General features: G+C 34.2%; 1 protein-coding gene across 1 annotated transcript; it reads left to right on the top strand.

The window, feature by feature from the left end:
* Positions 1–42: 42 nt before the first annotated feature.
* LOC128555724 (uncharacterized) lies at positions 43–14779 on the top strand. Its single transcript, XM_053538994.1, has 2 exons — positions 43–1079; positions 5234–14779. Exons 1-2 carry the CDS (start codon positions 53–55, stop codon positions 5878–5880), a joined length of 1674 nt encoding a protein of 557 aa, XP_053394969.1. The 5' UTR covers positions 43–52; the 3' UTR covers positions 5881–14779.
* The last annotated feature ends 1337 nt before the right edge of the window (positions 14780–16116 follow it).

The raw sequence follows: 16116 nt of genomic DNA on the forward strand, positions 1-16116 counted from the left end.
TAGAGATATTCAAAATACTCGTGTAACTCTAAACTCAGGTGACGAAGAATGGATGTCATTTCTTTGCTCTGGGAACAAGAAAATTGCAAAGAGATTAGTAAAATTAAGACACTTTCCCACACAGAGAATACTAGATGAAATATGCCTACTATTTGGAAGAAAGTCTAATGTGACATTGTTCATCTGCAATGCAATTTGTGCACATATAAAAACCAAAGATGAACATATCATAGATGTTTGGGCTGCATATACACTAAAACGCACAAACAGCATTACATTTGTTGTAAGTTTGCAAGAAGAAGAGAAAACGGGAAAGAAAGAGAAAGCTGAAAGTATCCCCTTACACAAAATGATTAATTATTCATTTATAAAAAGAAGAGTAGGTGAATACAGTTACGAAGGTACTGAAATCATAAACCACAATGCTCCTGACGAATACATTGATGCCGATGCATACTGCAAGCTACAAGACTGTGTCGCAAAATATTCCGTAGAACTGATGAAGGAGCATAGGTATTTGTCTTTGGTATCTGTTTGTTCTAAAAGATCAACTGGTTATGGCAGCACATCCTGGGAACTGAAGCTAGGAAACTGCATTGTTCTTTACGTTCACACAAAACATTACATTCCAATCAACGAGGAACCATTTAAACCACATTATGACGGTATACCGGTTGATGTAAGGGAAGGTGCCTTTATTCCATTCGGGCGAACTGCTGTAGAATTCCTTGAACATGTACAAATGGGTTGCCAGATATGCGGGGATAACAACGCCAAAGGGACTTTAGGGTGTTTTATTGATCATCCACAATACGGAGTTTGTGGACTGACATGTGCACATGTTTTATTAAGTCCATGGGAGCTCGATTGGGTGAAAACAGTGAAAAGCGGTACCTCAATTTGGCCATTACACTCCTTTAGTAAAAAGGTTTACCAGCCTACCAAGCAGGATTCTTCTATTGGCCATGCTGTTCAGCTTATCCACAAAGAAGGCTCTGGAAACAACAGCGGAATGGACCTTGCTCTTTTCAAACTTACAAGCAGACATCCAAAATCACCCGATTTCCCTAATGCATCAGGTAAGTGACTTGTCACGGAAAGGACAGATTAAAACACTCTTATTGTATTGCTATACTCATTTTCAATTAATTTCATATAGGCAGCCTGAGAGCTAAATTAAAAGTGCTATGTTTTCTTAACTGCAAATGCTAGTATATTGTGGATTCTCGAGCAATTGTATTCTGCAACAAAGAAGAAAAAATATGTTTACTTGCCCATAAATGTTACTTTACATCTCGAGAAACCTCTTAGAATAATTGTCTAACATCAGCACCTTTTTGCTTTTTAAACGACCATCCTACTGCGTTTACATAATTTCAAATAATCAGTCAAAACCATATATGTTTGAAATAATGTTTGAAGATTTCTAATTAAATCTAATAAAAACTAAAAATTCAAAATAGATTGAAAAACACTCTTTTATCTTAGTTTTCACTGTTACTTTGCCTACTATTATTATATTTGTTTTGAAAGACTTAAAACTCAATCTTTTCTCAGTAAAAACAAAAAGAATCATATGCGCTTAATTATTGCTTTACCAAATGAGAAAAATAACACGTGAAAGAAGTTTTTGAAGAATTACAGTTAAAGCATGTCTGCTATTTATACACTTGCATTCAATTTATACTCTCAGCAAATGTTCTAACGCATCACTTAAACTAATCTCTTAAAAATACTGTAAGTATATTTTTGAAATTGAACACTGTTTTAGAATAATATATGTAATTAGTCAATAACATATCAAACTTTCATCAAAATCAAACTATGGCGCCGTATAATATAATATATTATATAATAATAATATAATATAAAAAAAAAATTTCATTTTTGAAATCACTTCACCCTATTTCTAAAAAGTCACATAAATACCCTCAATGTCAAGAATGTGCAAAAATGCAAAAACGTCACAAGGGAGGGAAAAATTAACAAAAGCAAAAATATTGTCACCGTCGTTACAGTGCTACTTTCGTCTGTTATTTAACCATTTTCTCCTGAAAAGTCAATATATATACAGCTCTGATAATGGTATTCCTTGTATTAGATCGGCTACTCAAAGAATAAGGATGGCCATTATAGTCGATCTCGCGTCAGCGTTGGTGTCGATGTTGCGTTCAGATTAAAGTCTTACGGCAAGCTACAAAATTCCATTGTGTCTTCTACGCTTCTGCACCTATTACTGTCAAACTTCACATATGGCTTTGTCTGGGTCAGGGGGACCACCGTGGCTGAGTGGGTAAGGTCGCTGACTTCAAATCACTTGCACCAGATCGATGTGGGTTTGAGCCTCACTCGGGGCGTTAAATTCATCGTGTAAGGAAGCCATCCAGCTGGCTTACGGAAGGTCGGTGGTTCTACCCAGGTGCCCGCTTGTGATGAAGTAATGCACGGAGGGGCACCTGGGGACTTCCTCCACCATCAACGCTGGAAAGTCGCCATATGACCTATGATTGTCTCGGTGCAACGTTAAACCCAACAAAATAAAATAAATAAATTGTCTGGGTAAGAGCCAAATATCTGGTAGTATAAGGACAGGTATCCTATAGGTCAAAGCCACTAGGGTCAGATAGTTAAATAGTGCTGAGCAATCTTCTCAATTTTATATATATTTCAAGTCACATTAAAGTATATCTCGTATATTGTTTCTTAGATTACCTCATACCCTCCCTCTCAGTTTAACAACTAGTATATCTTCTGTCTAACTTTTGCGACCTCAGATAAGGATTGTTCTTAGTAAGGGACAGACATCTTTTGGTTTAGGGTCAGGTACATCATAGATCAAGGTTATTGGGGTCAAATATTGTAATTGTGTTGGTTTTATGGCAATTTTACGTATATTTTATAATGTTTCTTAGTGCCTGTACCCTTCATAGCCCGACTACTAACGTCTTACCCCAACCTCTTCTTCACGTAAATCTCATATGTTTTTTAGATTCCCTCATATTTTCTTCTCAGCCTCCACCTACCCCTGCTTTCACCTACAAATCCATCCGGATTCCCATTTTAACCAACCATCCCACCTCCTTCCCCCACCCTCAGTTTTTTTATATTTATTTCTTACACTTAATTATATCTTATCTTATGTATGATTTTTTTTTTTAATATCCACCCAAGTACTACTCCTACCGCACTCCCCTTTCCAATTTTAATTTTACATTTCTCACACAAAATTATATCTCATAATGTTTGTTAGATTCCCTCCTGCCCCACCTCTACCTCACCGCCTATACCGACCACCTCCATCCCCCACTCCAACCCCCATCACCATCTCCAAAAAATAGAATTATTTGTTAACAATTCTGTTCTTACACTTACTTATATTGTATATCTCATGTGGTCCCTTCGTATCTATCATCCACACAGTCCCACCTTCAGAAAGAAAATATTTGTACATTTCTCAAAGTTATATCTCATATGGATTCATAGTAACCGTCAGATCAATCCGTCTCTTCCCCTTATATTTTTTCATAGATTCTTCACACACCCTCGCCTAGCATCCATCTCACCACAACCGAAAACAAATACAAAAAAAGTTACATTTCTTACACTAGGTAAATATTTTCGAATGGTCGGCAGGACTGTCCTTCCAAGGGGATTATATGTATCTTTAAAACATTTTTAAATTGAAACGAGGTCTAAAATGAGTAACACCATTGCATGAATTTAATTTCCTTGTAGTTACACTCCCAAGATATTAGTATCTGGGGACTATACTGGATTCCGGTCCGTACGTCGGTTCGTCCGTTCTTCCGTCCGTTTGTCGACGGAATTTGTCCGGGCTATTTCTCAGCCATTATTTACCAGATTTCTACCAAAACTTGTAATTATTATCAGTTCTAAGCCTAGTTGCACGTGTGCGAATCGCGTTTCGTTTAATAGATGATTCACCACTTAGTTATGGTCCTTTATTATTTTTTCTATATATGTACAAATGGAAAAACATTGTCCGGGCTATTTTTCAGCAATTATTCGTCAGATTTACATCTAACATTGTAATTATTATCAGTACTAAGCCTAGTTGTGCATGTGCAAAGCGGGTTCTATTTGGATGTTTTTTTACTTACAAATACGTATAAAAAAATGTCCGCGATATTTTGTCAGACTTTTATCGAACCTTGTCATTATCACAGGTACCAAGTCAAGTTGTGCATGTGTAAAGCATGTTCCATTTGAATGATTTTTCACATAGTTATGGCCCTTTATTAATTTTGTCTTTATATGTATATGGAAGAAATTTGTCCGAGCTATTTCTCAGTCATTGTATGCCAGACTTTTATCAAACCTTGTTAATATCATTATCATCAGTACCAAGTGTCGTCTTGCAAGTGCAAAGCACGTTCCATTTGAATTATTTTTTACGAAGTTATGACCCTTTATTTGTTTCAAATATGAACAGAGTTACGTTGGAAAAAATCTTTAATAATTTTCCATATGCTGTTATGTATAACTAGTTGATGACCCTTAATGAATACATAGTACCTTAACCATGACCTTGACCTACTGATCTGCTTTCGTCTTTTTAAGATATTTCCATAAAGTTTGGACCACTTGTACAGTTTTTAACCTTGATTTCGACCTACTGACCTTCTCTCTTCTTTTTAAGGTACAGCAATGAAATTTGTATATCTTATACAGTTTTGCTCAACATTTTTGTGCATATTTTTGTACATTTTCCTCCTGCACAATATACAAATCTAATATGCCTGTTAGCTGCTGTCGGGTGGTTGGGGGAGGGAGGGGGGGGGGGGGGGGGGGGGGGGGGGGGGGGGTATTCATCACTATTTGTGATAAGTCTTGTCTTGATATGTTATTGGACAAAATTCATAAATAAATAAATTCATTTTTATATTGGCCAAAAATAATGTGTTGCGTACAAAGAGTTTTATGCGAATATTGATCGTTGTGCTATGTTAAACTGCTGAAGAGAATCTTGTAAATTTACAGCCTAGTGTCATCGCCTTTACATATTTCATTCTATTGTTATAATTTCTTATAAGTTGTTATCAGTTTATCGGTCAATTCAGTGTTATTCCTATTTATTTCACTTTTCTATCTTATAAATAGATAGGATATCTATAGCATCAGGTAGATTATGCAGAAATGACGATCGCTATCTCCGTTTAAAAAAAGAAAAAAATATATATTATTTGCTAATGCTAATGATACATTTTAACAGGAGTAATGCCTGCAGGAAAAATAAACTACGAACACTGGCAAATTTGCAGCATGGATAGACTAAACTTACGGACGGAACGTGTCGTTAAATTTGGAGCAAAAACTGAGTTTCGAAATGGGGTAATAGAATTTGACAGGTTGTCGGTTAAACATTTGAACTGTTCTCTTCAAAATGAATATACAACAATAACACTCCACAAGCAAATAGAAGTCAGACCACAAATATTGAGCGTTGCTTTTGCAGAACCAGGTGATTCGGGAGCACTAGTGTTTCTTGGTGGTGAAAACGACTCAGAGCACACCTGCATAGGAATTATAGAAGGGGGAACAACAAATGGAACAGTAGTTGTCACACCTATTGTTGCCATTTTAGATGAACTGAAAGTTTCTAGTTTGAAAAGTTTTGAAGCGGAAAACACTATATCTGAAATTCATGGCAGAATAGAAAACGTCGGAAATGAAGTGCAAACAGTGAGAAGTGAGGTGCAGAATGTAAGCACAAAAATTAATACAATGGGTAGTAGCATTAGTGGCATGCAAGAGGGACAGCAGGCAATAAGCAGCGACATACAACACTTAAAACAAATGGTAATTGCTATATCCACTTCCCCTAATACTCAACAAAGTACTGATTCTCCAAATATTTGAGTCTTATTGTTTTGGCGAAAAACAGAAGTTTTGTTCAGCAAATAACAATACATGTTTTCATTTTCATTGTTGTTATCCTCATATTGAGTCTTGTCATTAGAAATATTATTACTGCAGCTGACACATATGTCCGAAATTAAATGCAGTTTTTGCCAAAGACTCTTATCGTTCCATGCCAATTTGACAAAAGTTTGTCTCATCTCATTTTAGACCTCAGTTTTGACATGACGTGTCTTAATGAAATGGGTCAACGTATGTTAAACATGTTCTTGTTAACTACTTAGTATGCTTTCCACAAATAGAGACTTTTTTAAATACGATCAAAACGCCAGAGGAAAATGCAAAAATAGAACTTGTAACCTTGCACAAAAGAATCCTGTCATTATTCCTTTAATCATAATTCCTTTCTACAAAATGATGTCCGTTTAAATGTCGGAATTTTTACAGAAATCCATCATCCGAAAATTGATCCAGTAAATCCGCGACAGTGTTTCGAAAAAATTCAGGTAGAAAACAGAATTTTGCATTTGAAACAATTTCTTTAATCACAGTATTTTTCCAGATGCATTATTTTAAAACGACCTTACGATATAACAACAGCACTATAATCTTGCAACGCTAAAAGTTAAATTTACACAATTTATGACGTCACTAAAATATATCGAGCGATAAAATGTAAGACCAAGGACAGTAAGATGTGTGAGTTCTTATGCCTGGGTATCCAAACGGCAATTCAGTTTTTATTGAAGATCAGTAATGTCTAAATACAATTCTGTAACAAAAGAAAAAAAAACGAAAACAAAATAAAAAGAAAAAAAAGCAGAAAAAATGATTGTTAAGGAATGGTGTGTAAAATTTTCGACCAACTAGAATTACCTGTCTTTTACAGGTTGTATCCGGGTTCGAGTGCTTGCAATTATTAACGACTGTGAAAGATCATCTTAAGAAGACAAAAATAGAAAAGAACAACTTGACTCATATTTTATTCATGTTTACAACTTGAAATTACTACTAGACAAATATATGTAGACGGATTTACAATGCTATTGCTTGCTATGATGTTTTACCGGATGTATGCGCATTTAACGCGTGGTAAAAAGGCCGTTCCACAATAAGTAAACCTATATAAAGTAATCTTTATATTACAAATTGTGTTGTCATAATAAAGAAGAATTTGATCACACAATTTAGCGTGCCGAATCCATTGATTAAAGATAGATATGTTATTAATCATATTTTACCTGAGAAGCCGCTTTATTCTTATTTTCGTCAAAAAGGACAAGCATTTTCCATGTCTATATCCACTCTCACTTGGAATAAATCTGTAACCCCGTCGAAAATATTTAGTTTTTGAATTTTTTAAAATCTATGCTTCAACTACTCTTAATCAAACTTTTTTTTTTTAATTATTATCATGTAAACTTATTGCGACAGGTTTTAAGCTCTGTCAGATCACGTTAAGAAATGTCCATACAAACATAAGCATTTTTAAATATTTCTTATTTTACTTCAACCTAAATGTGCCGAGATGAAAGATCAATATTGCTGAAAATAGGGTGTTGCCTGTTCATTGTGAATTCCCTAATCATCAGTTATAATGCGTATTAGTTGAAGTATCTCATTTTAAATGTTGTGGATGTGCAAAGATTTACGTATTTTCCTATGTCCTGCAGTGGTAGTTAATTATAATAAAGACTCATATTGATTGAATAGATTGAAATGTGATGTAACTTTAACACGGTTATGTCTTTTTGCCTACGTAGAGTGCGCATGCGCGAAATGTTACCTCATATTGCCTTTATTAGTGTCGACATAAATGTTCTAAGCTTCCCAAGCTTCCGTATGTTTATTAAATGAAACTCCATTAAACTTACATGACTTTACATGCGAAGAGATGTACATTTTTCTTTCTTTTTTTATTTTTTGTTTAGACTCACATCAACACAATTTACGTCACATGGCGACTTTTCCAGCTTTATAATTTTATACGAACAATATAGAAAATGAATAATTAATATTGGTTAGGCGAACTACTAGATGTCTTCCTCGCGTGAAAAATTCTAGTACTAATTGTGGCAAGTGAGGCTGTTCTGTCATTTTGGTCAATTCAGTTCTTGAATGAAATGAATAGATGCGTTTCATAGCAATTTTTATTCAATGTAGCAATTCTGAAATCTTCGACGGTAGAGTTCTGTTAAACGGTTTTAATGTTCAGAAATTACTTAAACATCGACGCTGTTTTTTTCTGTTTTTTTTTTCGGTTGTCAGTTTAACTATCCCTTGTCAACATTGCATTCATTGTATTTAAGAGAATCAGAAACGTTTCTTTACCATAGCTACAATTATTTAAGTTTTAGATTCTGACAAGATTATTTTTGTTTCGTCTCAGAAAGGAAGTTTGAGTTAAATTTGAAAGAAACTATTGACCGGAGCGTGCAAGGACCTAATATAAAGCACCAGTCAGTATCCGCTAAATACGGAACAAAATCCCTGCGTATTAATATCCGCAACCTTTCTGAAATGACGATATACAGCTGTAACCCATTTACTGGCACATAAATGAAAATGAATGAAATGGTGTGCACCATTATGGTTTAAAAATGATATGCATTTGACTGGCATTTAATTGACATCTAGAACAGTTTCTATTACGATTAAGTGAAAACAAGGCAATCGGTAACACCGATGGATGCTTCTCAAAGGCGCGTTTCAGCCACGGAAGTTATGTTAAGGAAAATGTGTTCAGCTTTAACACGGCACTCCCTCTCACTGATCTTTATGAATATGTAAAGTATGAAGTCAATACCTTGCATAATATTCGAGTTATGCCCTGGACAAGGTTTTAAAAAAGGGAAGATTATTAAAAAATGGGACCACCTAGAGTTATAGTCCCTTGTTACTGCACTTTCTCCAAATGAGTTCTATCATTGTATAAAGTTACAACTTGGTATCTTAAATTCTTTTTGAGTTATTCCCCAGACAATAAATGTCAAAAAGGACCTAGAGTTATGTTTCCTTATCCCTGCATTCCCTCTCTTTGACCTCTATCAATATGTTAAGTATGAAGTCAATGCCTTACGTAGTATTCAAGTTATGCCCCGTACAAGGCTGTCAGAACAGGGAGACATTTCAAAAATTCGATTAATGGTCCCTTGTCACTGCATTTCCTCTTTCTGATTTTTTATCATTATGTAAAGTATCAAGTCAGTACCTTACATTGTATTCGAGAAAGGTTTTAAAAAAGGGAGATTTTTCAAAATGGGACCATCTAGAGTTATGATTCCTTGTCACTGCACTTCCTCTTAATAAGCTCAATCATTGTATGTAGTGTGACGGACGGACAAGCTTGCGACTAAAACATTTTCAGACTAAAAAAGGTGCAACGGTAGTAATTAATTAATGGAAAACTTAGAGCCCACTGTAAGTAAATCCTACAATTTTTCTTCGAAGTTTGTTTAAGTAATAGATATCTCAATTTGTGATTTGTTGCTGAATAAAATTACTCTTTCGAGTTCAGATGCGGAGGAATTATGTCACGAGGCCGCATCTGAACGACGAACAATGATTTTATTCAAGTGCAAATCACTAAATGAGATATATTATTTCGATTCTAACACGTTTCCAATGATTTTACAGTATATCCTTGACGACATTCATTAAATATTTGCCTATTTTCCGCTGGGTTTTTTTTTCCAGCGCGCCGCGTTGCCGTTTGGTGCTATGACGTAATAACTGTGACGTCAGAAAAATGAATTGTCGTATAATAACACACAGTTCTCAGTCTTCTTTGTGTAGATCTAATAGGAAAATTAATAAATAATTTCATGTCTATTAGGCCAATTCAACGTTGAGTAAAACAGACGCCGCAAACTCTAAGCAAACCCCCAAAATACGAAGGTATGGTCGCCGCCATCTTTGTATAGAAATCACGTCATTTCATCACGTAGATTCCTCTATTTAATGATTTTTAAATTTCTTTTACATTTTTTTAAAAAAAAAATGAAAACTATGTCTTGAGATATTGACTTTAATATTTACGATGCTATTTTACAAGCAATATACTAGTAAATAAATTATCAGAGGTCCAAAATTAGGTGAGACAAACGTGTGTGTTATATACCAAAACGGTTTTAGCTTCTATATGTATCTATCTTTTGCATGAACTGAATAACCAGCTGTGAGGCTCAGAATAACAAGGAAGTGGTAATTATTTCACTTTTATGTACGTATGTATATATCTATTTGAATGTATATCCATGATTGTTGCTTTGTATACTTTTTAAAGCGAGCTTATGCCAAAATTGCATATAAAACAATGAACAATTACTACACACTATCTATGCAAACACGAAAACAATATGTTTCTGTGTATAAAAACATTTTTATGTGTTATATAAATATTGTGTACACTTATTGAATAAATAACCAGCCACAGTATGAATTTGTACTAGCACTTAAAATTGGCAATTGGTTTTAACAAATGACTGCCACCAAATAATATTTAACTATAATATTATCCCTGTGTACTGATGAAGATTTTCTACATTTGAAGATAATAGATGAAGATAAAACATTAAAGCGAAAGATGCATATAGTATATCTTTAACTATAAAAGTTTTGCACTACAACATAATCAATTTGATTCTTGTATCTTTTGTAACTAATTCATTCAGAATTATTTTAATTTTACTCGGCTATCTCTTAAAAGTTTCTATTGACCAAGAGTTTGTCATAGATAAAGTTATTGCTTGTAACAAATTATAGAATATGTAAGCACATTTTTACAGGTGTATAGTATTTATGAAAAACATATATGAGCCGCGCCATGAGAAAACCAACATAGTGGGTTTGCGACCAGCATGGATCAAGACTAGCCTGCGCATCCGCGCAGTCTGGTCAGGATCCATGTTGTTCGCTTACAGTTTCTCTAGTTACAATAGGCTTTGAAAGCGAACAGCATGGATCCTGACCAGACGCGCAGTCTGGTGTGGATCCGTGCTGGTCGCAAACCACTATGTTGGTTTTCTCATGGCGCGGCTCATATATACTTTATCCCTTATAACAGTGTTTAGCTTGTTCATGTGCGTTATTGTTAAAAAACTATGATTAAGTAATGTAGCAATGTGTATCAGATAAAAAACGGTTGGTATTATTTTTCCACGTCGTCAAATATCAGTGCAATTGTACCGCTTTGCACTTGTTTTGTTTTATTTATACCCCAGTCACACATACGGCGCGGATAGCTACGTCTAGCCACGGATAGAAACGTAGTAACCCGTATCAATTCGTACCAGTCCGTACGGCTCAGGTACGGATCAATACGGATTACTACGTTTTTATCCGTAGCTAAACGTAGCTATCTGTACCGTATGTGTGACTGTTGTATAACAAGATATAATGCCTTCATTGAGGATCTATAACTTTTGTTTTATATGATTTTTCTGTATGACAGAACTAAAACTTCACACGAATAAATATTTATCTGACTGGTATTATTTAGTTTAAGAACAGAAATATTAAATGTATCTTTGTCTACTTTGTTGTTGGTCACTAGTTTAAGAAAAGAAATTAAATAATTTTATAATGTATTTTGTAGTGGATAGAAACGTTGTTTATTTTGTTGTTGTCCACTAGTTTAAACAACGCTGACGATTGTTTTGTTTTAACACCATTTTGAACACTGCTTCAGCCAAGAGTTCGCACTTGCTTTTAAATTCCACACAGAGGGGAGATGTATTTGCTTTGTCCGAAGATAAAATTTGCAATCCCCGCATTGTTTTCTTTGCTGAATTACCAAGATGTGCTTACTAGAAATTTCATAAAATGCTTATAACACCCTAAACCTAAGGCAAAAAGCGTAATTATGTGAAAGCTCCGAGTGAACACTTGATGCAATACTTTTATGCATCTCAAGTGGAAATAAAATATTGCATTTGGTGTTCTTTCGAAGAAAGACATTTAGAGCTTTCACAAACTCTTCTGAAGAAGTCAGTAAATATGTTTTGAAAGCTATTAATACATTTCTGTATAAATGAACACTATGTGAAATACATTATCTGATTTTATTTAAATGGATTGTTTTGGATTTTAAACGTGATAAATCTGAATTAAGCAAACGTTTATGCCTTATTCGCTTTATAGATTTATTCAAAGGACAAAAAGGTCCAATTACATAAAATAAAAGATCCTTATTAGAAATATATGATTTCTTGGATTTTAATAAAGTTAATAAACGTTTGTAATTACACTTTTTAATATGAAAGTATCTAAAAGGCTTAGTATTTCTTTGATTTCAAAAGAATTTATAGTTTTACATTTCCATTTGATAAATATCAGGAAATCTCAAAGGCATGTTTTAAAACCGTGTGTAATTTCGGGATGTATTTTCTCCCATCTATCTGGATAGGAAAAAAAGAGGTAATAAAATTTAACAAACTTGAAATTTAATAAATTTGCCTAGATATATAATTGTCACCGCAAATCTTTAACAAATGTGATACAATTGTTCAAATACTTAGATCAGTCCTTATAGAGCAAATAATGAAACTTATACTAAAGCTATAGAAGTCTTTATTTTACCTCACATAAATGCCAAATGCAAATTTCTCATTAGTTTTAATTTGAAAATATATCATATCCCCAGTGATATTATTACTCATGCGCCAAATCGTTATTTTCTTATTCTACGCATTTGATATAATCCGTCATTTCATATCACATGCGCAATAGCGCTATTATGGTTTTCTGCGCATGTGATATTATTTTGTGATGGCTCACCGTCCGGCGTCCGTCCGTCCACACTTTCCTTTAAACAATATCTGCTCTGAAATCATTAGGTGGAAGTTGATAAAACATGGCCTGGATGTTCTTTGGATGGTCCCCTTTAAATTTTGTTCAGAGAATTGAATTCCACACAGAACAAAGAAACTTTAAAAATCTTCTTGTTCAAAACCGCAAGACGTAAAGCCTCTATACTTGGCATGTGACATCATCTAATGGTTCTCTATGAATATTGTTCAAAGTATGCCCCTGGGGTGAAAAGAAGGCCCGCCCCAGGGAGTCCCAAGTTTTAAATAGACATATAGGGAAAACATCTTCTCGTCTGAAACCATAAGACCTAGGCCTATATTTGGTATGTAGCATTGCCTTGTGGTCCTCTACCCGAATTGTTCAAATCATGTCCCTAGGTTAAAAGAGGCCCCGCCCCGGGGGTCCCAAGTTTTACATAGACTTATATAGGAAAAAAACTTTAAAAATCTTCTTGCCTGAAACTGCAAGGCCTAGGCTTTTGATACTTGGTATGTTGCATTGCCTAATGGTCCTCTACCAAGATTGTTCAAATTATGTACCTGTGAAAAGAGGCCCCGCCCAAGGAGTCCCAAATTTTACATAGACTTATATAGGAAATAAATTTTAAAAATCTTTTTGTCTGAAAGTTCAAGACCTAGGCCTTTGATATTTGGTATGTAGCATAACCTGATGGTTCTCTAACATGATTATTCAAATTATGTCCCTGGGGTAAAAACAGGCCCCGCCCCGGGGGTCACTTGTATATGAGTTATACAGGAAAAATACTTAAAAAATTATCTGATCATATTTCCTAGACTGTTTAATATTTATAATTACCTGATGACCCCAAGTCATTAGGGGTCACTTGACAGTGACCTTGACCTATTGACCTACTTTCTTGTTGTTTTTTTTAAGATACAGCCTTGAAATTCGGATGACATATACAGTTATGCACACCGATCTTAACACTGACTTTCAGTGACCATGAACGTGTCCTACTGACCTACTTTATTAAAATTTTAGCATCAGTTTTAAACATGTAGTCATATTACTCAGGTGAGCGATCCAGGGTCATCATGACCCTCTTGTTTATATCTCCCGTTGGTTGATATGATAGCCTAATTTCGAACTGATTTTATATAGTATAAAATGCAGTATAACCTAATGATATCTGTCAATAATGTAATCAGTCCGAATATGAAATAAAAATATTTTTGATTTAAATCCAACACATAATTATGTTAAAATACTGACTACAATGATCAAAATTGCCGAGGCCCTTATATATATTATAGGATAAACTTACTTTTCTAGTGTTCATATGCGTGCAAACGCTGCCGGATGATTTGTTCTCCGTGCCAAACATTTCGTAAATAACATTTTAATAAAATTTTGATGATTATTTCAATTTATCGCATAGTGCGGCAATTTTCACTACAAAACTGTGCTGATATCTTACAAAACTGTTGCGATATATATCAACACGGAAATCTCTATGGAGTTTCATAAGAAAAAAAGTGTTCCGATATATATCAGCACAGTAAAACTGTTCCGATATATATCGGAACACTTTTTCTCTATTGAGGTCCTATCAAGGGAGTATAATTTTTTCCTTTCAAAGAAAAGATGTTTTTAGCTCCAATTTACAGTTCACAGAGAAAGAATTGTCACAAACACCTATATTTATAAAGTAAAAGAATAAATAAACTAGAATATTTCAAAAACTTGATAGTTATTGCCAAATTCAGAAATACATGAAATATATGAAATTCTGAGATTTCTCAAATGTTTCTTTTTCTTTGATTTTTTTTACAAACAAAACAACAAGTTTTACAATATGTCTGGCCAATGAAATGCAAAGATTTAAAACCAATGCAGAAATTTGTTGGGTACTTTTATCTGGGGAACACATTTTCTAAAACAGAAGTTTTAGTGTTTCAGTCAATGAGGCGCAGAAAGGGAATCAAAATAGTAAAAATAATAATAAACAAGTTTAAATGAAAATAATATATAAATTTTAATGATAAACTATGCGATAAAACAGTTATAATATGTAATGCTCGTGTGTTACCAGGATATATCAGAGCTAGGGGTACATCTCGTTATTTTTCTCTTCACATATCTGTCTCGGCCTACCGGCCTCGACGATATGTGCTGAGAAAAATACCCTCGATGTACCCCTAGCTCTGATATATCCTGGTAACACACTCTCACACATACTATAACTATTACAAATCATTTAAAGCAGCATGCCTCCAGATTTGGCTAACAAAATAATCTTTCTTTCGAATTGAAGTTTGGTCATATTATGAACATAAGAATATGAATTTTTGTTTCTAAAATATTTTAAAAGTTCCAAATCAAGAAAAAAATATGACCGCGCCAGGAATCGAACCCCGGGCCGCCGCGGCAATAAAAACACATTTTCCTGTCGTCGTAACTATAATAGCGCTATAACTGAAGTAGAGAATAATAACTTCGAAATATAGATATTTATTATAAACCTATATAAATTCTGTAAAAATTCGGCTTGTATTTCACCATTAAATATGAACAAACAGACAAAAATTCCGTATTGTACCTTTTAAAGTCCGTATTGTACCTTCTGTATTGTATGCTGCTGGACTATTTTCATTAATATGCATGACCCGACACATTTCTATAAATAGCGCACATAAAAACTTCAGTAAGTTCAATTTATTATCGATAAACATTGAAGATTTCGTTCAAGAACAAAACAAGAATAAAAATGGTAAAGGTATATAATAAAAGGGTCATTATAACAGTAGCTAGATCTGGGACTTTGTATTCGGCTCTCGTGGATTTTGCAAGGTCGGATCACACTCGGCGCTTGCGCGCCTCGTGAGATCCGCTCTGGCATAGTCTACTCGAGCCGAATACTGCATCCCAGATCAAGCTACTGTTATGATAACCCCATTTTATAATCGAGACAGTTTACCTGAAGTAAAAGCGTGACAAACGCTTTTCGATTTTCATCGTAAAAAGTAGTAAAACAGCAAATTCTCATGTGCTTCCGTAACATAAAGTTTGTCAGTAATTTAGTTTTAAAGCCTTCTTAAGAAATATAGCATTTATTTCAAGATATCTAAAAGAATTTTTTTTTTGTTGTCGAACGATCTGGAGGCATGCTGCTTTAACTCATTATTTTGATTTTTCATTAAATCATATAATCTTTATATGTTTTCGGTAGGCGTACTGAATTTCTTAGAGGGTGATATAAAAAATGTTTACCTCGAGATTATAAGGATGAAAAAGCGAACGTTTATCCACACAGGGTTGCGAAAAATAGCTATATCAAAACACGACAAAATATAACAATATACTTTGCATCGCAGGCCAGTGTTAATTAAAGAATATGCACTTGCAAGAAATGTTAAAACGTATTGTCTGTACTTACAGTTCAAATAATATTTCATGAGTATTTAC

This window comes from Mercenaria mercenaria, chromosome 3, assembly GCF_021730395.1.
Source record: "Mercenaria mercenaria strain notata chromosome 3, MADL_Memer_1, whole genome shotgun sequence".
NCBI classification, from domain to species: domain Eukaryota; kingdom Metazoa; phylum Mollusca; class Bivalvia; order Venerida; family Veneridae; genus Mercenaria; species Mercenaria mercenaria.